General features: G+C 37.2%; 1 protein-coding gene across 4 annotated transcripts in view; it reads left to right on the forward strand.

Annotated features, from left to right (window-relative positions):
- RYR2 (ryanodine receptor 2) overlaps window positions 1-24,588 on the forward strand; it is a 678,741-nt gene that overhangs the window by 467,335 nt on the left and 186,818 nt on the right. For all 4 annotated transcript variants that reach the window (XM_046653495.1, XM_046653496.1, XM_046653497.1 and 1 more), the window contains exons 36-43: window positions 762-988; window positions 5,549-6,353; window positions 8,600-8,800; window positions 14,090-14,195; window positions 15,728-15,871; window positions 18,135-18,408; window positions 22,947-23,061; window positions 24,415-24,547. In XM_046653495.1, coding sequence (XP_046509451.1) covers window positions 762-988; window positions 5,549-6,353; window positions 8,600-8,800; window positions 14,090-14,195; window positions 15,728-15,871; window positions 18,135-18,408; window positions 22,947-23,061; window positions 24,415-24,547 — 2,005 coding nt within the window. The remainder of the gene's footprint in view (window positions 1-761; window positions 989-5,548; window positions 6,354-8,599; window positions 8,801-14,089; window positions 14,196-15,727; window positions 15,872-18,134; window positions 18,409-22,946; window positions 23,062-24,414; window positions 24,548-24,588) is intronic.

Here is a 24,588-nt window from a genome sequence, read left to right on the forward strand (position 1 = left end):
AGATGAGACAGTCATTTTTATGTGGTCCAGAAGAGGCAGGCAAAGGTGGTATCCTGACCATAAGGGGATGAATAAGCTTTGGCGAAGTGGAAACTTCTCTTTCCCTGTTATTGGAATTGAATTAGGAAGGAATTAGGATGGCCGAAGGTACATATTGGAGGTGGGGGAAGGTGGAAGAGAAATGAATTCTGTTAGTTAATGCCTGATTAATTCCATTTTCTTGTTTGATAGTCAAGTTTATTTGTTGAGCTGTCTCTGGTATACTGCTGGTTACTAAAACCTAATAAACCTGATGATGAGTGAGAGAGTGGTTTAGGGGTGAGGTGGGTGACAAAGGATGGACCCTGGGAGAGAGAGAGAGAGAGCAGCAAGGGGTATGACTTCTCCTTCGGGAAGTTTGACACTGGAGGCAGCTGAAGACTTGCCAGGTTTCCCTGAGGGCCACTTTGGTAAAGAAATAGGAAGACTCTAGGGTTATGTTCAGTTCCCCTGCATTCTGAGTGTGCCACAGAGTGTATGGGAAAGAAACATCCCCAAGCCTGTTTGCCTGCCCTGAAGTTTTAGTTGTTTTCCCTCAGAATATTTTCTCTGCTCTTCCTTTCAGGAGCGCTTCAGCTTAATCTCAGTTATTTCTTGTATTGCCTTTGCTCGACTTGTAGTCTATCTTACTTCCATTTTCTCTTTCCTATGCAGAATTCTAGTCATTATTAACCCTAAGGAGTGTTATAAATGAAGTCATTTTCTGCTTTCCCATCCCCTAGAATGTGATGCCTCTCTCTGCGGGACTATTCAAGAGTGAACACAAGAACCCCGTGCCGCAGTGCCCGCCGCGGCTCCATGTGCAGTTTCTGTCACACGTCCTGTGGAGCAGAATGCCCAACCAGTTTCTGAAGGTAGATGTCTCTCGAATCAGTGAACGCCAAGGCTGGCTGGTGCAGTGCATGGATCCTCTGCAGTTCATGTCTCTTCATATCCCGGAGGAGAACAGGTCAGCCCTACATGTCCCTCACTGTCACATTGGGGCTCTTCAAGTTAGACTGCTGCACAGGGGTTCAGGGGTGGTGCTGGGGAAACCAAATGAGGTTTAAAGAATATCTAATTTCTTGTGGCCATGGAGACATTATTTTGCATAGTCCAAGTTTAAATCTGTTTCTCGACTACTTTGTTACTGAAACAAACTTATTATACTGCATTTGAAGAGGCGATATGTTGGTGTATAGTTTCTTTTCTTGATCTTGTTTTTCTTGTGATGCCAACAGCAAGTAAAAATTCCAACAAGTACAACTGCAGTCTGACTTACAACTTAGCAGAGTAATACAGTGTCACAGAATTGTAAGATAGAGACAGAATCATAGAAATCCCTTAGTTCAACCCTTCATCTGGCAGATGTGAGAAACTGAAGACTAAGAGACATTAATGAAAGAAAATTATAGTGAAGATATGCTGAGGGCTTTGGAAACAAATTTATACGCATTCTAGGCAGTATTACTAATAAGATAAAGGGCAATAAATATTCTAAAGGTAGCTTATTTTATGATTTTCAGTTTTTCCGTATTATAGTCAATTGCAGGGAATTCATTTTAGCAGTCTCATTATCAATAAAAAGCTAAGTTTCTAGGTTTGTAACCAAGACTTTCTCTCCAAATATTAAAAAGTTAAGTGACAAACTGAGTGAAGACATTTCACAGAAACAATGCAAAGACAAACACGTTTGTTGTCCTTCTTGTGTTTTAAGTCTTTAATCCTAAAATGGTTGTAGGAGCTATGTCCCTTTTTATATATTAGACATGCTTGGTGTTTTTCTTTTATGTTAATACCTTTGTGATTTACCGTGTGCTTTGTAAAACAGTTTTTCAGTTCCTCAGAAAGTTAAATACAGAGTTACCATCCAGCTCATCAATTCCACTCCTAGGAATGTACCCAAGAGAAATGAAAGCATGACCACACAAAAACTTGTACACGAATGTTCATAGCGGCATTACTCATCGTAGCCAACAAGTGGGAACAACCCAGATGCCCACCAACTGATTCATGGACAAATGAAATGTGGTGTATCCATAGTGTATTATTTGGCAATAAAAAGGAATGAAGTACTGATACATCTTACAAAGTGGATGAACCTAAAAACATTATACTAAGTTTTTAAGTAGTTAATGTTGTAGGATTCCATTTACATGAAAAGTCCATAATAGCCAAATCATTAAAAGAAAAAGTGTAGATTAGTGGTTACTTTCAGTTAGAGGGGGTGATGAAAATGTCCTAAACTTTTAGAGTGATGAAAATGTTCTAATCTTAGGTTTTAGTTCTGGTTGCACAACTCCATTAATATACTAAAACCAATGAATTATATGTTTTAAATAGGTAAATTGTTTAGTATGTAAATTATGTCTCAAGAAAGATATTTTAAAACAAAAGAAATCCAAAGAAAAATTAACCTGGCCAGGTGAACTTTTTCATGCATTAAATATTTATTTACATATTTTTAAGTGAAATAATTTGAAAGATATATCATTCATAATGTACTCTTTAGGTAATTAGATTTTAATTTTATACTTCTTATTTTACATGAGAAAAGGTTTATTTTGAATTTTACATCTGATGATGTTTAAAAAAAATTATTCATGGGCCAGCCCAGTGGCGTAGTGGTTGAATCTGCATGCTCTGCTTCAGTGGCCCAGGGTTCCCAGGTTCGGATCTTAGGCATGAACCTGTGCACCACTCATCAAGCCAGGCTGTGGCAGCATCCCATTTACAAAATAGAGGAGGATTGCCATAATGTTAGCTCAGCAACAATCTTCCTCAAGCAAAAAGAGGAGGCTTGGCAACAGGTATTAGATCAGGGCTAATCTTCCTCGTGCAAAAAGAAGAAGAAAAAAATTGCTCAACAACCAGAAGAAGCATAACATTTGGTAAGGAATTTTTGTGAGAGAAAATATTGTCTCTCTACTAAGCAAAGAATTTTAAGATTGTAATTTATTATGTTGGCATGCCATAAATCAGAAATTCACCATACGTTCCTGCCTAGTAATTTGTAATTTATATTAATTACCTGTGATAAATTTACATGTAAGACTGGTACACAGTCATTCATACCACACCATTCTGTGTGGTTGGTAAAGTCAAGTTCTACATTGGTTTCATGCCTCCTAGAAACCAAAGAAAAATCTGAAGAGTTTCAAAATTCAGATTTCAAAAGGGAAGTACCAACTAGTGGTTGAGTAGAATCTTTTTCTCATGCCCCAATAACATGTCAAATAATTAATACTTTAAAATTAGGGGTGGTAGTAGATATACGTCAATCCCCTGTTTTCTTCATGACACATATCACAGTTCCTAATTTAATTTACTTATTTTGGAGGAGGATTTCCCGCCTCAACTAGAGAGTAAGCTCCCATAGGGCTGGAATCGTGTCTGTATTGTTCACCATCATAACACCAGTGCACAGTGCTTAATACATAATAGATACTTCATAATGTTTGATGAATAAAAGAATTATATGGAATTATGAAAGAAATTTCTCCACCGACGACTGTTAGAGTCTAAGGAGTTGTTTTAGCTATTATTGCAATAACAACCCAAAAATCTCAGTGGCTTACAGACAAACATGTATTTCTTGCTCATGTTACATGAGGTAGTGGGTCCACTGCAGCTCTGCTCCAGTCTGGGGAGGGACTGTGGGTGTGGCCCATGTGCCTTCTTACCCACAGACCCAGCCTAATGGGGCAGCCCTGATCTGGGACATATGGTTTCCATGGCCAACAATGGATGTACAGGAGGGCTAACACACACTTTCAGGCCTCTAAGAGTTTCTTTTTGTTTGTGGCAGACGTTGTGTCCACCTACATCTTATTGGCCAAAGCAAGTTACATAGTCAAGCCCAAAGTAAGGAGAGCAGATAAGATTACTCCAGCTGCAGGGAAGAAGGAAGGAGAATATTTACTGACAACAATATAATCTACAGCAGTGGCAGCAACAATGCAGACTGTTGAGTCTTTATATGTTGTTTCTAGAAACTGACAGTTTGAGGATGATTAGACTGCAGGCTAAGTTGTGTTCTTCAGTAAGAACCTAGAGTACAGATAGTCTGTGTTGCTAAAATGAACAGGTTTGCGTATTTTGACCATCAGCCGGGCAGAGGGGTGAGGTAATAGTCTTCTTGGGAGATTGAAGAGCCCAGCTGGGACCAGGAATCATTGTCCACTACACTTGGAGAGAGGGGCATTTCTTAATTCTACCTTTCTGTGAATTGGTGCTAGCAACTGGGCCCAGCAGTTTTGCAGTTTCCCGGAAGTCTAGGTGGTACATGGGGTGGATAATCATTTGCTTTTAGTTTGTAATGTATGAAGCTTCTGATTTTGTGTCGGGAGGTAGAATCTGGAATAATTCTGCACCGTCAAGCTACAGTAGCTTTTGATAGAATGCCTGTGCGTTAGAAAGCTTAGATATAGTGGACAGACATGGACAGGAGGATGGTCTACCTAAGGATACTGACAAAGCTTAGCCACAAATGATCACAAACAATTATTTAGCACCTGTTGTGTATTATGCTAGGTGCTAGATGAATATTAATAAACAAAACAGAATAACCTCCGTTCTGATGAGCTTATATTATAGTCTCACCAAGGACAACTTTCTAGATGAATGAGTGATTCCCTTGATTATGGATATATCACATTTCTACTTTTAATGCTGCACTGTCACCCATGAACAATCCATATAATTTAAATAGTTTTAGAAAAATTAGCACATCTACAGGAATTATGTGTTCTTAAAATTGACTCTTCCACAAGGAATGACTATACGTTAGGCATAGTAGGCCACATTTTTAAGGTTTTATTCTTTGAAAGGGCATGATATGTGGTAGAAGCAAAATGACCTGAATTAAGAGCCCGGTGTAAATTCAGATTCTCAGTAGAAACTTTCTTAAGTGAAATTGTCTCTGATAGTGTTTGTTTTACGAGCTGCACGTACCTGGTGGAAACCAGAGCGGCACTGGCATGTATTTGGTCTGTGAGGGATGTATCAGAAGGTAAATTATGTCAGAGGAATTAGTTCTGGTCACCCACCTCTGATGGGTTAAGCTAATAGCTAATCCCAGGTCAGAGACAAGGGCAGTATAGCCTAAGGCAAAGTTTTCTGGCTTCTTGAACCTGGTTAGCTGAGTTGGGAAAGGAGATTCACAATTCTCCAGGGTACTCAAATGTTGAAAGGAGGGGAGCCCCCATGTTCAGCTTGAGACTCAAATATCTAAAAGAGGTGCCCAGAATCTCCGAATGATGGAAGATGAAGGAAGTCCCAGCGCTAGTGGTTGGAAATTCTCAACACAAAATTCTATGTGGAAGAAAACTTGTAAAACATCTAGAACTGGTTAAAAAAAAACAAAACCTATGCTACCATTAAACATGTCATAGAAAACTTAAAAAAAAGACAGTGTCTGTTTCTATAACTTTTTGAAATCTATGAGTTACATGGATTTCTTCTCTAATTCTGAATTGTTTTAACAGTTCCGTGCTTAACCTTGCTACTGCTGTCCTGCTCTCTCCCACAGATCTGTTGACATATTAGAATTGACGGAGCAGGAAGAGCTGCTGAAATTCCACTATCACACCCTCCGGCTCTACTCTGCTGTCTGTGCTCTTGGGAACCACCGGGTGGCCCACGCCCTGTGCAGCCACGTGGATGAACCTCAGCTCCTCTACGCCATCGAGAACAAGTACATGCCTGGTTTGCTGCGTGCGGGCTACTATGACCTGCTGATTGACATCCACCTTAGCTCCTATGCCACTGCCAGGCTCATGATGAACAGTGAGTTCATCGTGCCCATGACAGAGGAGACTAAGAGCATCACCCTTTTCCCTGATGAGAACAAAAAGCATGGCCTCCCCGGGATTGGCCTCAGCACCTCCCTCAGGCCACGGATGCAATTTTCCTCCCCAAGTTTTGTAAGCATTAATAATGACTGTTACCAGTACAGTCCAGAGTTCCCGCTGGACATCCTAAAGGCCAAAACAATACAGATGCTGACAGAAGCTGTTAAACAGGGCAGTCTTCATGCCCGGGACCCAGTTGGGGGGACCACTGAATTCCTCTTCGTACCTCTCATCAAGCTTTTCTATACCCTGCTCATCATGGGGATCTTCCACAATGAGGACTTGAAACACATTTTACAGTTGATTGAGCCCAGTGTGTTCAAGGAAGCTGCCTCTCCAGAGGAGGAGAGTGAGGCGCTCGAGAAAGAGCCCTGTGCAGAAGACTCAAAGCTGGAAGGAGCTGGTGATGAAGAAGCCAAAGTGGGTAAGAGGCATAAGGAAGGTCTGCTCCAAATGAAGCTGCCCGAGCCAGTTAAATTGCAGGTAATCAGAAAAAAGATTGTAGTGAATTTCAGAGTTGCTAAGTATTAAGGTATTGAAATTTGCCTTTGTCTCTTTTTCTGTGTGCGTGTATGTTTGTGTGTGTATTTGTTAGTGTTCCTGTATAATGGTATTCTTCCTAAAACTAACTAATTTCCTGTTGTGTTTTGGGATGTGCCAGTCTAATTTTCTTGCATTTGAAATGGAATTAATGAATTTTCCAATTGAGTTAATCGAAAAGAATTAATAAAAGATAAATTTAGTATCTTTGTCAAGGTGGTTTCCTTGGTCAAACACATCTGTCTGTCACACACATCTGTAAGTGTGGCATGTCGCTGTTTGTGTGTGTGTGTGTATGTGTGTATATGTGTGTGTATGTGTGTGTGTCTATCTGAAAGGAGCAGAGGAGATGGGCTTTTGTCCTACCAACTCGTCTTCTCCCTCCTATTTATTAGCCATTTCCTTGGATCTCTCCTCTTGTTTCTGCAGATGTATTTCACTGACATTTTGTTGGAATGCCTGAAATACATGACATTCCATATGCCTTTTCTATTCCTACCTCCATTCTTGCCAGCCTTAGAACACCTGTTCACCAGTAGGTCTGAGTTTACTTCCTGATTGTATGTTTCTAAGGAATCAAAGATACTGCCTTTTGTGCTCATGAAGGTGTCTCAAGGATCCTTTCTTAACACTTCTTTGGTTCATTAGAATCAATTTGATGTTTGCATCATTGACATGCTTTTTTGCCCTTCATTCCTCAGTCAGTATTGACTGAGGTCTTCCTCTGAGCCAGGCACTTGGTACCAGGTGAAAGAAACAGGTGTGGGCCCTGCCTTCCAGAAGCTTATAGTCTCTGGGAGAAATATCCACTTATTTATGCATTTATTTTAAAATATTTTGTTGCTAATCGCATTAAATGATCTAAAGGAAAAGGATGGATTACTAGAAGAAAGAAATTTCACTGGATTACTGTGAGAAATGTGAGGGAAGGCCTCTCTGAGAGGGTGACTTTCAAGCTGCGGCCAGACTGATGAGCTGGAGTTCAGTAAGCACGAAGGAGTAGGAAGAGTGTTCTAGGAGCTTTTCACACAGAGCATGTAGCACGACAGAGATTTTGAGGCAGGAAAAGGCCACTGTGGCTGTAGCTTATTGGGCTAGAGAGAGAGGGCAAGATAGACAGAAGGCAGTTCGTACAGAACCTAGCTGTTTTCTAGAACCAGCTATATGATGGACTTTTAATTTTATTCTAAGTTCAGTTAAAACCATTGGAGAATTTTAGCAGGAGAATTTTATTCTAAAAATCTTAATGTAGATCTTTTTCCTCCTGAGAGGACAACAGATAAGGGAGGAAAGGGAGAGGGGTCCAGAACCCACTTAGTCAGGAGACTGTCACGCTGGTCCAGACCCAAGGGGACTGTGCTTATATCGGGGTAGGGTGGAGGAGATGAAGGGGGCGATGGATCCTGGGCTCCTTCAGAGCTGGCATTGACAGAAATGGCTATCTTGTATATGGTGGCATACAGGGTTTTAAAGTTCTCTTTAACATTGCTGCCCATTTATATCACAATTGGTATTATGTGTATTGAAATGTTTTCCTAAACTTGGGCAGAGCGTTCTCTTGTAGGCATGTTTCTATCGACATATTCTAACAGTTAAAAATCCTTTTGACTTCCAGTAAGAGAATAGCCTGCTAACCACTAAATGAATAAGGAGTAAAACCACTTATAATGAACTTACGTGCAATATCTGGAGGTAGACAGATCTAGAATTGATATGGTAGCTCAATGAGGTCATCAGGAACTCAGATCTTAATGTTCTTCTGTGATCTTCAGTCTTTGATTTTCATCCTAAGGTGTGTTACCTCACTCTTCCTCCAATGATCATGTCATTACCAGTTACGCTCATGTTGTAAAGAGGGTGTTCTAGTCTGTTGCTAGTGATGGAAAATCTTTCCCACAAGACCCCTGGCAAACTTCTCCTTATATATCCCATTGGCCATGGCACCTGTAGCTGCAAAGGAGGCTGGACAGTGTGACCAGCTAAGGGACATGTATTTGCCATTTTGGCTTAGACTAATTATGTTTCATCCCCTGGGGCCAAGCACATTGCTGCCTACACAAAATCAGGATTCTGTTCATACGGGAGAGGAGTTGGCAACCAAGCGTGTCTGTCACAGATTTTGATGTGCTATACATTAACTATTTAAAGACTAGGAAATTACATTTGATACCTTTTTATTGTCTTATTAGATGTGCCTGCTGCTTCAGTACCTTTGTGACTGCCAGGTCCGACACCGGATAGAAGCCATTGTGGCCTTTTCAGATGACTTTGTAGCTAAGCTCCAAGACAATCAACGCTTCCGATATAATGAAGTTATGCAGGCCTTAAACATGTCGGCAGCACTCACAGCCAGGAAAACAAAGGAGTTTAGATCACCACCTCAAGAACAGGTACAAGAACGAAATGAAAATTCTTCCTTTTTGCTTTGGGTATGAGTTCATTCAAATCCATGCATTACAAGATTATATCACAAGTTACAAGTGTATTTTTTTCCTGTTCTCTTTAAACTAGCCAAGTTGATTTAGTCAGAATGCTTAGTTTCACCAAAAGAATCTGTTTGCTTAGTTTGAACAAACAAGAGATTTATTAAAAGGTATCAGGTGTATCATAGACTCTTTGCAGAGACCAGTGTGCCGGATTCTGAGGTCTGCAAATAGGAACAATATCCAACCACTGGTGGGTGTTCTTTAGCTGACACGGCACCACCCCAGCTAATGGGAACCCTTGACTCCTAGGACTCAATGCTAGACACTGTCTATTTGGTCCCTCCCTAGAAGAACCAAATGTCACTGCCACCAGTCTTGCTGGAAGATTGATCACCTGTTTTTGATTTTTCCTCTTTGTTGCTCACCTCAAAACTCAGGTCTCTTTAGGGTGGAGCAGAACCAAAGGCACATGCCTGAACCAAAGAATGAGCTTGTCTTGGGATGTGAGTTTTCTGGAATCTACTTCAGGATGGGACTCATGATGTGGGAAATTACCAAGATGTAGCTATGGTGGTCAAAAGGTATAGCTGACAGATCTCATCTTCAATGTCTTATCCTTTCCCTCTGTACCCAAGATACCTCTGAGTGAAAGTGTTTAGGAACTAATTTCAGAATTTATTTTTTATCATCAGATTTTAATTTCTTTGAGAGAAAGGAGAGGGATTTATGTATATTGCCGTAAACAGCATTTATTGAGCAGAGAACAAGTCCAAGCTCTCCTAGATTAACTCCATTTGTTAAACTACTATTGGGAGACTTCTGCTTCTGGAAAGATGGAGTACATGTGCCTTTCCCTATTCTTCCTTCTAAGTACAACTATAACCCTGGACAGTACATAAAAGACAACATAAGAAGACTGAAAGATAGAGAGAAGAAAGGAGACTGGCCACAGAACTTGGGACCTGAGGAACGATGTGGTGGTGAGTTCCCTGGGTTTTCTTTTTGCCTCATCTATCCCAGACTTGGAGCTAAAGAAGCCGGCAACCCAGAAACACCAATGGGCATAGACAAGAAAAGCCCCAACAAAAGCCTTCTATATCTAGCCAAAGGACCAGGAAAACTGTCTGTCTCTCTAGCAAGACAGAAAACTTTTAGGTAATAACTGCCCTACTCCAGCCAAACACCACAGTCAAAACTGTGCCCCAACCCCCAACCCAACCAGTGAATGCTGAGTGGGGAGCCTAGTCTTCCACTCTCACCAGGTTATACTGAAGTGCCTCAGCTGGGACTGAGGGAGTTGGGACTTTATCCCCACTGAAGAGAAGCAAGGCCTACTCCTTCAAAAGTGTCAGTAGAGGCCAAAGAAGGGGAAGTACTAAAGCGCTCTTACCCTTTCCAGCCAGGGTTGTTCAGTCCAGCTCGAGTAGGGAGCTGGATCTTCCAGCCCTGTCCAGCAGGAACAAGGTCTCCTTCCTCCTCCAAGTGTCCATGGAGGCCAGGTAGGGAAGTGGACTTCTACTCCCACCTGGCAGTAACGAAGCACCCCAAGCCTTTCTCCTGCTAGATAGTGTCAGAAGAAGTCAGAAGTTTAAATAAGATCCTAAGTCTCATAACATAATACCCAAAATGTCCAGGTTTCAATTAAAAATCACTCGTCATACCAAGAATCATGAAAAACTTGAATGAAAAAAGACAATCAATAGATACCAACTCTGAGATGACAAAGATGTTAAATTATCTGACAGAGCCTTTAAAGCAGCCATCATAAAACTGCTTCAAAATGGAAAAAAAAAAGAAAAAGGAAGTCTCAGAAAGAAATAGAAGATATAAAGAAGAACCAAATGGAAATTTTAGAACTGAAAAATACAGTAATCGAAGTTGAAAAACCCTCAATGGATGGACTTAACAGCAGAATTCAGGGGACAGAGAAAAGAACCATTGAACTGAAGAGAGAATAATAGAAATTACCCAGCATGAAAAACAGAGAGAAAATAGACTGGGAGAAAAAAAGAGCCTCAGAGACCAGTGCAAATACAAAAAAAGATCTAACATTTGTGACATCATACTTCCAGATGGATAAAAGAAAGAGGGTGAACTGAAAAAATACTTGAAAAAATAATGGTTGAAAACTTTTCAAATTTGGCAAAAGATATAAAGAAAGAAATTCAAGAAGCTGAGTAATAACCCGAAGAGGATACCCAAAGAAATCTGAATCAAGTCATTATCATAGTCAAACTTCTGAAAACTAAAGGCAAAGAAAAAAGTCTCGAAAGCAGTGAGAAAGAAATGACACCTGTAGGAGAAAAACAAGTTGAGTGACAGTGGATTTTTCATAAGAAAACATGGAGGCCGTGAGGAACTGGCACACATTTTTCAAGTGCTCAAAGAAAAGAACTGTCAACCGAGAATTCTATTGCAGTGAAAGTATCCTTCAGGAATGACGGAGAAATCAAGATGTTCTCAGATGAAGGAAAACTATGAGAATTTGACTGCAGCAGACCTACCCTGAAAGAATGCCTAAAGGAAGTTCTTTAAACAGAAAGAAAATGACAAAAGAAGAAAATTTGGAAATTAAGGAAGGAAGAAAGAATGACAAAATGTTAAAATATGGGTAAATACAATGCATTTTCCTTCTCCTCTTGAGAGTTCTAAATTATGTCCGATGGTCAAAGCAAACATGATAAAACCATCTGATGTGTTTTCAATGTAAGTATAGGAAATATTTAAGGCAATGTATATTAAAGGGAAGAGAATAAGGGACATAAAAGGAAACAAAGTTTTGACACTTCACTCAAACTGATAAAATGCTGATACCAGTAGATTGTGATAAATTATGTATATATAATGTAATATCCAGAGCAAATACTATAAAAGCTATCCAAAAAGATACACTAAAAAATACCATGAGTAATTCAAAATGGGATCTTAAAAATAGTTCAGGGAACCCACAAGAAGTTGGAAAAAATAAATCAGAAAGAACAAACAGAAAACAAGGAAAATGACAGATGTCATAACAATATCAATAAATTAATGAATATAAATAATTTAAATATACCAATTATAAGACAGATTGGCAGAGTGGATTTTAAAAACTTGGCCTAATTATATGCTATCTATGAGAAACTCTCTTCAACTATAATGATGTAGATTGGTTGAAAGTAAAAGGATGAAAAAATATATATCACAAAAAGTTAATTAAAAGAAATTGAGTAACTATATCAGAGAAAGGAAAATTACCAGAGACAGGAACATTAATGATATACATCACAAAAAGTTAATTAAATGAAATTGAGTAACTATATTAGAGCAAAGAAAATTACCAGAGACAGGAACATTACATTATGATAAAAGATCAGTCCGTCAAGAAGACAAATGTGTATGCAGTAAACAAAAGAGCTACAAAATGTGTGAAGTCAACATAGACAGAACTGAAAGGAGAAATAGACAAACAATTATAGTCGGAGACTTCAACACACCTCTCTCAATAATTGATAGAAAAGCTAGACAGAAAATCAGCAAAAATATCGGAGAATGCAGCACTATCACCAACTAACAGGATGTTTGGATGTTTGTAGGACACTCCGCCCAAAAAAAGAATACGCATTTTTTAAAAATACCCATGGGACACTTGCAAAGATGGACTATATTCTGGGCCATAAAACAGCCTTAACAAATTTAAAAGAATTGAATTTTTTTCATACAGAATGTTTTTTCTGACCATAATGGAGTCGAATTAGAAATAAATAACAGAAAGATAACAGGAAAATCTCCAAGCACTAGTAGACTAAATAACACACTTCTAAATAATCCATGAGAAGGAAGTCTCAAGGGAAATTTAGAAATACAGGGAAGTGAAAGAAAATAAAAATATCACATATCAAAATTTGTGGAAACAACTAACACAGTGCTGGGAGGGAAATTTATGACACTGAATACTTACATTTAAAAAGAGAAATGCACACAAATCAATAATCTAAGCTGCCAAACTGCCATCACAAGAATTTGGAAAAAGAGCAAAATAAACCTAAAGCAAGCAGAAGGACGTTAATAATAGAAGAGCCGAGACAATGAAACTGAAAACAGAACAACAATTGAAAAATCTCAATGAATCCCAAAACCTGTTATTTAAAAATATTAATAAAATTGACAAACCTCTAAAAAGAATGAGAAAGGAAAACAGAGAGAAGACACAAATTACCAATATCAGGAATGAAATGAGATATCACTACAGACCCTGCAGATGTCAAAAGGATCATATGGGAATACATAGATGCCTGCTGTATGATTCCATTTATATGACATTCTTGAAATGACAGTAATAGAGAAATGCAGAACAGATTAGTGGTTGACAGGAATTAGGGATGAGGAGCAGGTAGGAGGGAAGTGGGTATGGTTATAAAAGGGTAGCAGGAAGGATTCTTGAGGTGATGGAATTGTTTTCTATTATGACTATATCAGTGTGAATATCCTGGTTGTGATACTGTACTGTTGTTTTGTGAGATGTTACCAGTGGGGGAAACTGGGTAAAGGGTACATAGGATCTCTCTGTATTGTTTCTTACAATAGTGTGTGAATGTACAGTTATCTCAAAATAATAGTTTCACAAGAAACTCACATAAAAAACTCTAAAAAGAAAACTTAGAATTGTTTCCTAAAGGAAAGTTATAGAACAGCAACAGACCTTTCGTTTCATCATTCATTAAATTGAATGCTATTGTGTCTAAAACTAAAACAAATGGAAGAAAGTTTCTTGCAGTTCATTTAGTTGGATCATTAATGTTAGCAAAAGCATAGTTATCAATTATGTTACTTTTCAATTATATTTAGATTGTCCTTCTTCTTTGCTGCTGTGTCCTTCTCAAAAAGAATTCTACAAAATATTCAATGAAGTGTAGAAATTAGATAGAAAAAAATGGTAATCCAGGAGAAGCTAAATATTTTTTAAAAATAGCGTTTAGATCTTAGTTGATTTAAGAACTCTAAGTATACAAGGGTCTAATATATTGTGGAATTGAGAAAGAGGAAGCAAATTAGATGAGTATTTTTCAGCATTCTCAGCTTTGAATTGTTTGATTTATTTTGTGGTATTTGTCGGACTGAGTGATAGATAATGATTTTTCGTCTGTTGGGCAACTCGAAAACAGATTTTGAACATCTTTGGTTTTTATGTTCTCCTTTGCTGTGTGTGTCATTCCCAAATTCACTTTTCTATTATTCATATTCTTCCTCTTTCTTGATTTTCTGTACTTTTAGATCAATATGCTTCTCAATTTTAAGGATGACAAAAGTGAATGTCCATGTCCTGAAGAAATCCGAGACCAACTCTTGGATTTTCATGAAGATTTGATGACACACTGTGGTAAGGTCCTCTTGACTTCCAATGCTTATTAAATGTGTATTTTTCATATACATATACTGGTACAAAAGTAAGTATGTGTGTAAATAGATTCACAAATATACAAGATGCCTATGAAGAGTTCATAGAAGAATATTCATTATGGCGAATTGTTTAACTGACCCCATGTGGGAAGTCATGAGGGGTAGAGAGATCAGAAAGGCAGTAAGACTGAGCAGAAGACGACGGAAATTTTTTCTCTTTTTTCCCTCTTTCCCTCACTGGCAGGGAATGGAAGGGGAATGGGACTATGTAACCAGGTGCTTTTGGCAGAGCAGTGAGTGTTAAGTTGATTTATTCTAAAGAAATTTGATCATAAACAGTTGTATTTAAACTGGTTGAGGGGCCACTTTTTAGGACTGGCCTAAGAAATCCAGCATACGTCTTTTGAAACTAATTAATGTCTAAGGAAATCTTGCATTAAGTTATATGTCAGTAGCCAAGATCTATTAAGGGAATTCTCTCCTTCTTTCATTCTTGGAACTTTTAAAATGGAATTGATTGGATGTATGGTTCTTTCTCTCTTTATGCAGTGATGTGGATAAAATATGTGTTCCAGTGGAGGAAAATGAATTAGTCATTTCTTAAGTGATACATAAGCACCAGGTGTATTATTTTTATTTTATTTTAATGAAAAGAATAAAAGAATTTCCTTGCATACGAATTCAGCTTATAATGAAGAACTACTAAATGACTGCCAGAAAGTTATACTGTATGTGTACACTATGAATAAAGGGATGTGTAAAATGGTAGCATTGTTGCTTCAGTTGGGAAGCATTCCTTGGTATAGGATACCTAATTATGCCTGTTCTCTTTGTCTCTCAATTTATTAAAATACCACTGACATTTTTGGAGGCAAGTGAGAAGGATAAAAGCCCAGGGAAGTTTTTAGACAGGGCAGAACGAGGTCTAGGAAGACAGTGCCCAAAGTCTGAGATGCGTATGGGTCAGCCCAAGTAGCAGAACTGATGTTGACTCCAAAAAGAGTCTTTCTGCTCTCTGCTCAGTTTTACGTTTACCGCTGGCTGCTGACAGCTCTGAGCCCAAAGGAACAAAGGAAAAAGATAAAGGAGGAAAAAGGGCCAACAAGCGAATCTTATCTCTCAGTGCTAGTGGGCAGGAGTGCTTAAGTCAGTGTTGTCAAATGTTTGAGACATGGCAGCATTACTTTAAGCTATGGATGGAAAAAGTTGCAAAGCCTGATGATGATTTCTCCTAAATGTATTATTTTTTTCTTCTTCTTCTTCCCAAAGCCCCCTAGTACCTGGTTGTATATTCTAGTTGTGGGTCCTTCTGGTTGTGCTATGCGGGATGCCGCCTCAGCATGGCTTGATGAGCGGCGCCATGTACACACCCAGGATCTGAACTGGCGATACCCTGGGCCGCCGAAGCGGAGCGCTGCAACTTAACTGCTCGGCCACGGGGCTGGCCCCCTAAATATATTGTTTTTAATAGATTTTTTCTTTTCTTCTTTCTCTTTGCTTTTTTCCTACTAGGAATTGAGCTGGATGAAGATGGGTCTCTGGATGGAAACAGTGATTTAACAATTAGAGGACGTCTGCTGTCCCTGGTAGAAAAGGTGACATACCTGAAGAAGAAACAAGCTGAAAAACCAGTTGAGAGTGACTCCAAGAAGTCCTGTAAGTGGTGTGAAAGGGTGCTGGCAAAATGACTCAAGTGCTGACATTTATTCATCCTTTGTACCAATATCATACTCGATGAGCCAGGGAGAGAACTGAGTTTGCAACTTCTAAGAGTCAGATTCTTAAGTAAATGCCTGCAGCCATCAGAAGTAGACAGCATGTCAAACTATATTTGTAGGAAGAGACTGAGAGAGCAGCATTATAATGGTGGGTGGGTTCCCTAAAGAACTAAAAATTTAGGTATTTGATCAGAGACTATCAAGAGAAAGTATAAATGAGTAATTTAACCTTCCTATCTAAATATTATGCTATTGATTTTCAAATATTCTTGCATCAAGTTAAAACTTTTCTTAAAGTTTAAATACATAGTCCGTAACTATATTTTGGTTCTGAAATATTTTCTTAAGTGTTATGCATTTCCAGTTTGTCCATACCCTATTTAACTAAATGGTAATCGCTAATACTCTGTGAAACCAAATACAGTCATGCACCACATAATGGCATTTCACTCAACGATGGACTGCATATGCATTGGTGGTCCTGTAAGTTTAGTACCATACAGCCTAGATGTATAGAAGGCTATACCATGTAGATTTGTCTAAGTACACTCTATGGTGTTTGTACAATGCCAAAATCGCCTAATGACACATTTCTCAGAAGGTATCCCCACTGTTAAGCGATGCATGACTATAAGCACCCTGGGGCAATGAGTCTCTCAGACACAGCACACTCATCCTTAAGGGGTTCAAGAAGTAGGTCTGTGAGATCCAGCTTGCTTACTGTCTCACTTCTAAGGCTCCATTCATTTTAAGATGCAGCACTGGTTTATTAACAGCTTTTACTGAAAGAAGAAAAATAAACACACCAGATTTTTTTCTTTCTTTGCTAACTTACAAGGGAAACCCTTAATCCATACAATTACTTCTAACTTTATTCTTCAGTATCACAGTCAAATTTGAGGCAGATCTTAAAAATCAGAATTCAAAATTTCTTATGAATTACTTTTTGTAATTATCAAGTTTATGATTTTGACCGTTTAAAAATGACAGCATAGGGGCCAGCCCTGGTGTCCTAGTGGTTAAGTTCAGCATGCTTTGCTACGGTGGCCCACGTTTGGTTGCCAGGCACGAACCTACACTGCTTTGTTAGCAGCCATGCTGTGCTGGCAGCCCACATACTAAAAAATAGAGGAAGATTGGCATGTATGCTAGCTCAGGGGGAATCTTCCTCAGCAAAAGGAAAAAAGTGACAGCATGGTTTTGAGATATGTGGAAGTGTATTGGTATTTTCTCTGCATTTTGCATTTGGTTAAAATTGGTAGTTTTTGTTTTTCCTTAAATAACGTATAGGTTAAAATAGGTTAAACAGCTTCTTTTGAAAATCAGCTGGTGTATTGATGATAGGAATTAAGTACCTCACTTTGGATGAACTGGTCACATCAACCCTACTTAGCTTTGATGATTTTAGTATTTATTGTAAGAGCTTTGGACGTTCTATTACTGTTAAGTGTACTACATTACACATTACGTTGCAAGTAATCTTTTATGTATGGTATAACTTTTTCCTTTAATACAGCTTCACAATCAAATCCTTTTGAGGACATCTTAAGTGACAATTTGGGATCCAAATTTAAGTAAAAATACAATTACATGAGGTCACTATTGCAAATGACTCAAATGAGGAGACAATTTGATAGATAGCTCCTTGAAGGCCCATGACTGACCTTTATAGGGATGTATGATATCACATCTTCTGGGAGGAAAATATTGGAGCAAAGAAAATAAAAGTAAAAGTAACAGGACAACGTGTATTGATTGCCCTGTGGATTGCCAACAGTAGTTTTGCAAAGTGGTTGCAATTTTGAAACAGCTTAAATTCTTTAATTATAAGAATGTTTTTTAAAGGAAAGTTTGTATGTTTTTATCCTTGCATGTCTATAATTCATCTTTATTGATATATATAATGTTATGTATGTTATATTTAAATTTCATTTCTTATTAAACATTCATTACTTTATCATTAAACTTCATTTGTCATTGAACATTCATTTAATGTATATTATATTTAAACTTCATTTAAACATTTTATGATTTTATATATATTATATATAATATAAATATTAAGAATATTCCTAGTCTTTTTCAATTTTTGTATAAATATAGATACCAGTTTGGGGCTACAAGATATGCAGTTGAAATGCCCAATTTAATTTGTCTTCTCTTCTCTTTCTTTTTTAAAAATATCCATAATGACTTTGCAGCCACTCTTCAGCAGTTGATTTCTGAGACCATGGTCCGATGGGCTCAAGAGTCTGTCATTGAAGACCCTGAGTTGGTGAGGGCCATGTTTGTGTTGCTCCATCGACAATATGATGGCATTGGAGGTCTGGTTCGGGCTCTGCCAAAGACCTATACTATAAATGGTGTTTCTGTGGAGGATACCATCAACCTGCTGGCGTCTCTCGGTCAGATCCGTTCTCTGCTGAGTGTGAGAATGGGCAAAGAAGAAGAGAAGCTTATGATTCGTGGATTAGGGTAAATTATTTAACTATTACAAACTTTTATTTTATAAATTTATTTTTTCTAATTGTTTATTCCAATTAGGTGCATTAACACAAATATATTGTCTAGATTATATGATCATTAAATTAAATTGCTGTTTTTCTAGAGATTATGTTTTAAAGCTAAATAGAAAGTTGCTCAATGACAAAATGTGACCAATTTTACAGCTAGATATGAAGGTGGCTGTGATAAACAGAAAATATCTTAGCATTTGTTTTTTTTAATTAGTTTCTCAGTAATGTATAATCATATATAAAAATATGAGTTAATAAAAACACATTAAAATCCATGGGGGCACAAACACTCACCAGCTGGAAATAATAAGGAAGTCTGTCTATGCTGGCCCTTGAAAAAAGAACAGGGGAAAAAAAGCAACTCTTCTGAGAGTTCAGCATCATATGTTGTGCTTCATGTGGATTTGGGGGTTTATGTTTATACCTCATGCATAGTCTCAGGATCCCCAACCTGAGAAATTAACATAAAAATTGGCCTGGAGGTATGCTTTTTCAACTTAAGTCACTGTGAAATCTCGCAGGAAAAACCCAAATACTATCAAAGATTAGCCTACAATCAAAAAGTGCAAAGCATATAAGAAAACAATCCACCATAAGTAGCATCTGCAGATACAATAAATAGTGGAAGTTAGAACACCTCCTCCAAGAACTTTAGATAATATGAGAAAGAGAACATAAAATTACTGTATTTAAAATGGTTAAAAATATAAGGGGATAAATAAAATCTCCCAAAATAAGACATGTAAAAAGTCTGATGATTTGAAAAATATCCAAATAGAACTTCTATAAATGAAAAAATATAATAATTGACATTAAAAACAGTGAGTTAATGAAATTACAGATAAGATATAGCTGAAGAGAAAGTAAATTGGATCATAGATCTGAGGAGGTCACTCAGTAATGCAGTTCTGAGAGATAAAGATAATGAAATATAAAAGAGAAGTTCAGAGACCTAGGTGATAGTATAAGAAGGTCCAACATATGCTGAATAGAATTTCTAGAAAAGACACAATACAGTCATGTGCCGCATAATGATGTTTTGGTCAACGACGGACCACATACATGATGGTAGTCTCGTAAAATTAGTACTATATAGCCTAGGTGTATAGTAAAGCTGTACTATCTAGGTTTGTGCAAGTACTGTAGAGGAGGAGGGAATTTCATCTACCCTTCTAGGTTTTTCTGGTTGGTCTAAGAATTAAATTGTCATGAGACATTAACAGGAGAAAAAGAAACAAAAGTTTAATAACATGGAAGAAACAGAGGAAAAAGGAGTAACTTGCTAAAATAACTGAAGCCCTCACCTTAAATACCATCCTCAGCTAAAGACAAAAGAAGATTTTGGGAGTGGGGAGAGTCAGGCTTCAAAGGGAAGGAAGGCAATTCACAGGCAGGTGAAAAGGAGCAAACATTTGGAAAACAAATATTTGGCCACAGAAACAGAAGAACAGGGGAGGACAACAAACATGTTTTTCTCAGTTTCTCCCTGTCTATCATCTAGTTCATGTTACGCTAAGGTGAGAGGTCACTTCCTGAGACAGGTTTTTTTATCTGAGTTCTTTTAGGCAGTTAAGAGGGAGGTAACAAGAAAAACTTTCTGAGTCTTTTGTTTCTTAAAAATAATTAGCCTAAAATAACCTTCACGTTAAAGACACATTTTGGGGTGGCAAATTTTGTTCCCCTTCAGTACACTCTGTGATGTCTGCGCAATGATGAAATCTCTTAATGACACATTTCTCAGAATGTATCCCCATTGTTAAGAGACGCATGACTGTAGATGAACTACAGAAAGGGGATATTTGAAGAGCTGTTGGCTTGAGTTTTCGGAATTGATGAATAACATTAATTCACAGATTCATAAAGCACAAATAGTTCCACATCCACAGCTGGATATCCTGTGGTGAAACCGCATGAAAAAAAAATACAGACTATTTTAAAAGCAAGTGAAGAGAAAAGCCAGAATACTTGCAAAGCAATAATATTTAGAATTCTCAGTAGCAAAACTAGAGATCATAACTCAGTGGAATACTACATTGAAAGTTCTGACAGGAAATAACCATCAAAATAACCAAATAGAATGTGTTACCCAACTGAGAATTCGACACAATGAGCTCATGCTTCATGTGGATTTGGAGATTACAGTTTATATCGAGTATTCAAAAGTGAGGGCAAAACAAAGATATTTCGGAATATTTACTTATAGTCCCTCACTGAAAGACCCTCTAAAGGTATGCATTAGAGAAAATAAAACGGAATTCAGAGAAAAAGAACTGGAAGCAATACATTTTAGTAAGTATATTACTGATGCATATATGCATAAATCTAAGCAATCATTAATAAGTTTGCATAATTTGAGGATATGAGAATAAGGAAATTAACGCATCAGAGAAAAATTAAAACTTTCATTAAGCTAGATAATGTTTGCAAGAAAAATACCTAAACATAAAAATATAGAAATCTGGAATATAGAATGTTGAAATGTGATGTAGAAGAAATATTTAGCCAAAAAAAGATAGAAAAAGCTAATCTAGTTATATAAATATCAGATAAAAGAGGAGGTAATGAAGATAACTACTAACATGGATAAAATAGAATGCAAAGAAACAATAAACAGGATTAAAGAAACCTGGAGTTGGTTCTAATCAAATAAAATAACCAGTGTTTTCTTTGAATGACCTAAAAAATAATCCTGAGGGAAAAAAAACAAAGAATGGATATCATTTATATACATTTTAAGTTCAGAACACAGCACTATATATTGGCTGTGGGCCTATTTGAAATCATAAAAATAAACTGGAAGGTTATATTCCAAAATTGTTATCATGGGTGCACACCAAAAATAAGTATACTAATGGGAGAAAGAGGGAGAACAAAAAAATGCTAAACAACAAAAGCAAATTTTATGGTCTTTATAATTGTCTGAGCATGAATGAGTCCTTTTTGGAATACTAATACTTAAATTTAACCTGGAGAGGCCTCTCATAAGAAGTGATCTTCATTAACCAAATGAAAAAGGATGCCTTCCAGGAAACGGAGGGCACTGTCTTTCTCAAATGAACATGTAACAGTATTATTTGCTGTTAACATAAATCACTCAGTAGTGATAAAACTCAAAATGATTATTAAACAAAATAAAAGGTTGCTTTTTTGTGGTCCTAGAAATATTCCACAAAAGGACACATTTAATAAGTGACAACTCGCCTACTGGGTAGTAGAATTAGAAATCCATTTAATGTACCTAAAACTAAAGGCAAACAAGATTTTTCAATTAAATACTTTCCAAAGTTAGGCCATGCAAAAGGATTTGAATTAACGAGAGAGAATTCCTGTAATTGCAACTGTGGTTTGAGAGTTGACGTTTCTCTTGACAAATAGGCTGCTGTCTAATGTGAAGGAAAAGGATGTCTTTCTTTACTGGAGTTGTTCTTGTGTGAAATAGATCAGACCTCTATCAGTCCTGGGCCCCAAAGTCATTTTTCTGAGTTGTGCTATCTGCAAGCTCTCTTTGTTAAAACAAAACTAAATTAAAAGTGAAAAACTAAAACAAGGAAAAGAATCATACAAGAATCACATTATTCCTCTTTCTTGAGATAGCCAGAAAACTAAAAGTTAGCATATGACTAAATGATCAGGTGAATGACTCAAGGAAATTAGATTCAAAGGGAAAGTCTGTTTTCATGGAGGCTATATTTTCTTGCTATAGCTCTGACAGGAAAGTGTTTTGTAGAAAAGACTTGCAATTGATCTGACTTATGTTAAAGTAAAAATCAAGAGAACTCTTTATTTACAATGACTACTAAATATTAAGATCCTTTCATACATATTGTAATAGTGTGTAATGCAATATCAACAATCTGAAACATTTTAGGTATCACCTGCTGCTGTTTCTTTAAATTGAGTGTCCATTTTAATGAGTTGGACCACTTGTACCTGCACTTCGCATGTATTCAGTTTCTCTTGGAGAATATGTATCCTTTAAAGCATTTCACCAAAATGATAATGTAAATGTAACAGGAAACAGCACTGCTGTAATTACACATATAAATATTGAATATAGTACTAAAAATAGCATACATGTGAAAGGCAGAGATACTTATATGTCAAGAATTTATATAGGAATTCTCATATTAACATAGTACAACACTAATTCATATTTCTTTCTAATAGAAGGCTGAACACATTTGGATATCCATAAATTTAGGAATGATAAGTGTCCAAAACTATATTTCATGTAAACTGTTTACATATTTAGTACACATCTTGTAATTGAAAATGACGGACAACTTGTATACTATTTTTGGTAGGCTATTAGTATTTTGGGGGGAAAACTCAATTAATTGTGCTCGTTAACTTTTGTAGCTTATCTATGATTGCCCTTACTTTTTCATGCATGCCAGTAATTATTTCCAAAAGATTTATCGTGATCTCAGATCAGTTTTTATTTAACTTTTGCTCTGACCTCTGTGCTTCCTCCCACGTCTGTGTCGTCCTTTCTAGGGATATCATGAATAATAAAGTGTTCTACCAGCACCCTAATCTCATGAGGGCACTCGGGATGCATGAGACCGTGATGGAGGTCATGGTGAATGTCCTTGGAGGCGGGGAGTCCAAGGTAAAAGAAAATTGATTCTTGGGATGCCATCTATTACAACCTCCTGGAGTAGATGCATTGCATATCCTTAATGAGAATTTCTTAAATCCTCTTAGGATGACTGTTTTTTAAAGAACACTTTTGAAAAAAACAAACAAAACCTTGCAGACTGAGCGTTGAATATGCTACTAGTTTTCTTTTTTGGATATTGATAACAATTTCTATCTTATGCTGTATAATTTGCTGTCTCCTATATTACTCTCTTTTAGGGGATATTTGGAAACTTTAAAAATTAATAGTATACTAATTTTAAAAACTTTGAATTAATCAGTTTCCATCACTTTAGAAGTCCATAACACAACCACGCTCTTCAGACCCTTGATTCAGATGACAGTTGGTTCCACTAAATTCCTGATCCAGAACAACACATGAGGATGATGCTCTGGAGTGTACTGTATTTATTTAAGACTCTAAAGTGAATTCTTAAGTGACTAAAATTTAAAATAAAATTCTTTAAAACCAAATGTCTAGAGTAATATAACAAATAACTTCATATAAATCAGTATAATATTATGACCTCTGATGGGCAAAATATGTTTCAATGTTTTTTAAAATTTTAAGGTGTATTTTTCAAAATATGGAAATGAGTCCATATTTCTCATGTTCAGTCTACCAGTTAGACAGATATTTATAAAGTATTCTGTTAAAGAAGGACTCCAGGGATCATCTTGGGTATACTAGAACTAAATTTGGCTCTCAAGGGAGATGTGTTTGATGGGGCCTAGCAGGCAGGCCTTCTGGTCAGGATGCTCATCAGAGCAGACAAGTCATGTGCAAGGTGGGGATGCTGTGAGTTCCTGAAATCTTAATAATAATAATTATAACAACAACACTGATGATAAGAACACCCTGTCATACGATTCCAAGTATTAAACTGGGTACTTTTCACAAACTATCTCATTGAACTCCCTTTCCTTTACCTAAACTATTATTATCCATCTTATTCCAATTTTATAGAACAGAATCTGAAACTGAATAATTTCCCAAGGAAGCACTGCTGTTAGTGGGGTCAGGAATCATAACTGAGTCCACCTGATTCCTAAACCAGACTCATGCCACCTTTAGGTTTAGGGCTGTAGGTTAATTCCAGGTCAACCCAGTGATGGTAATGGGTTCTCTAAATTAGTGCCAGCTTGATTTTCACTGGCTCAAGGACTAGGTGAGTCAAAGTCTGCATGTTTGAAGGTCTTTAGTATCTGAGGCTCAGCAGACATGGGCACAAGTGCGTTGACAATGTGATTGAGACCTCAACTTCTAAATTCAATATTGTAAAGATCATTTGCTTTCACAGCTAACTAAATGCTCTTTTTGTAGGAAATCACTTTTCCCAAGATGGTGGCCAACTGTTGCCGTTTTCTCTGTTACTTCTGTCGTATAAGTAGGCAGAATCAAAAAGCTATGTTTGATCATCTCAGTTATTTATTGGAAAACAGCAGCGTTGGTCTCGGTAAGTAAATGTCTGGCTTTAATTTCATCTTTAAGATAGAA

Source organism: Equus quagga, chromosome 2 (assembly GCF_021613505.1).
Source record: "Equus quagga isolate Etosha38 chromosome 2, UCLA_HA_Equagga_1.0, whole genome shotgun sequence".
NCBI classification, from domain to species: domain Eukaryota; kingdom Metazoa; phylum Chordata; class Mammalia; order Perissodactyla; family Equidae; genus Equus; species Equus quagga.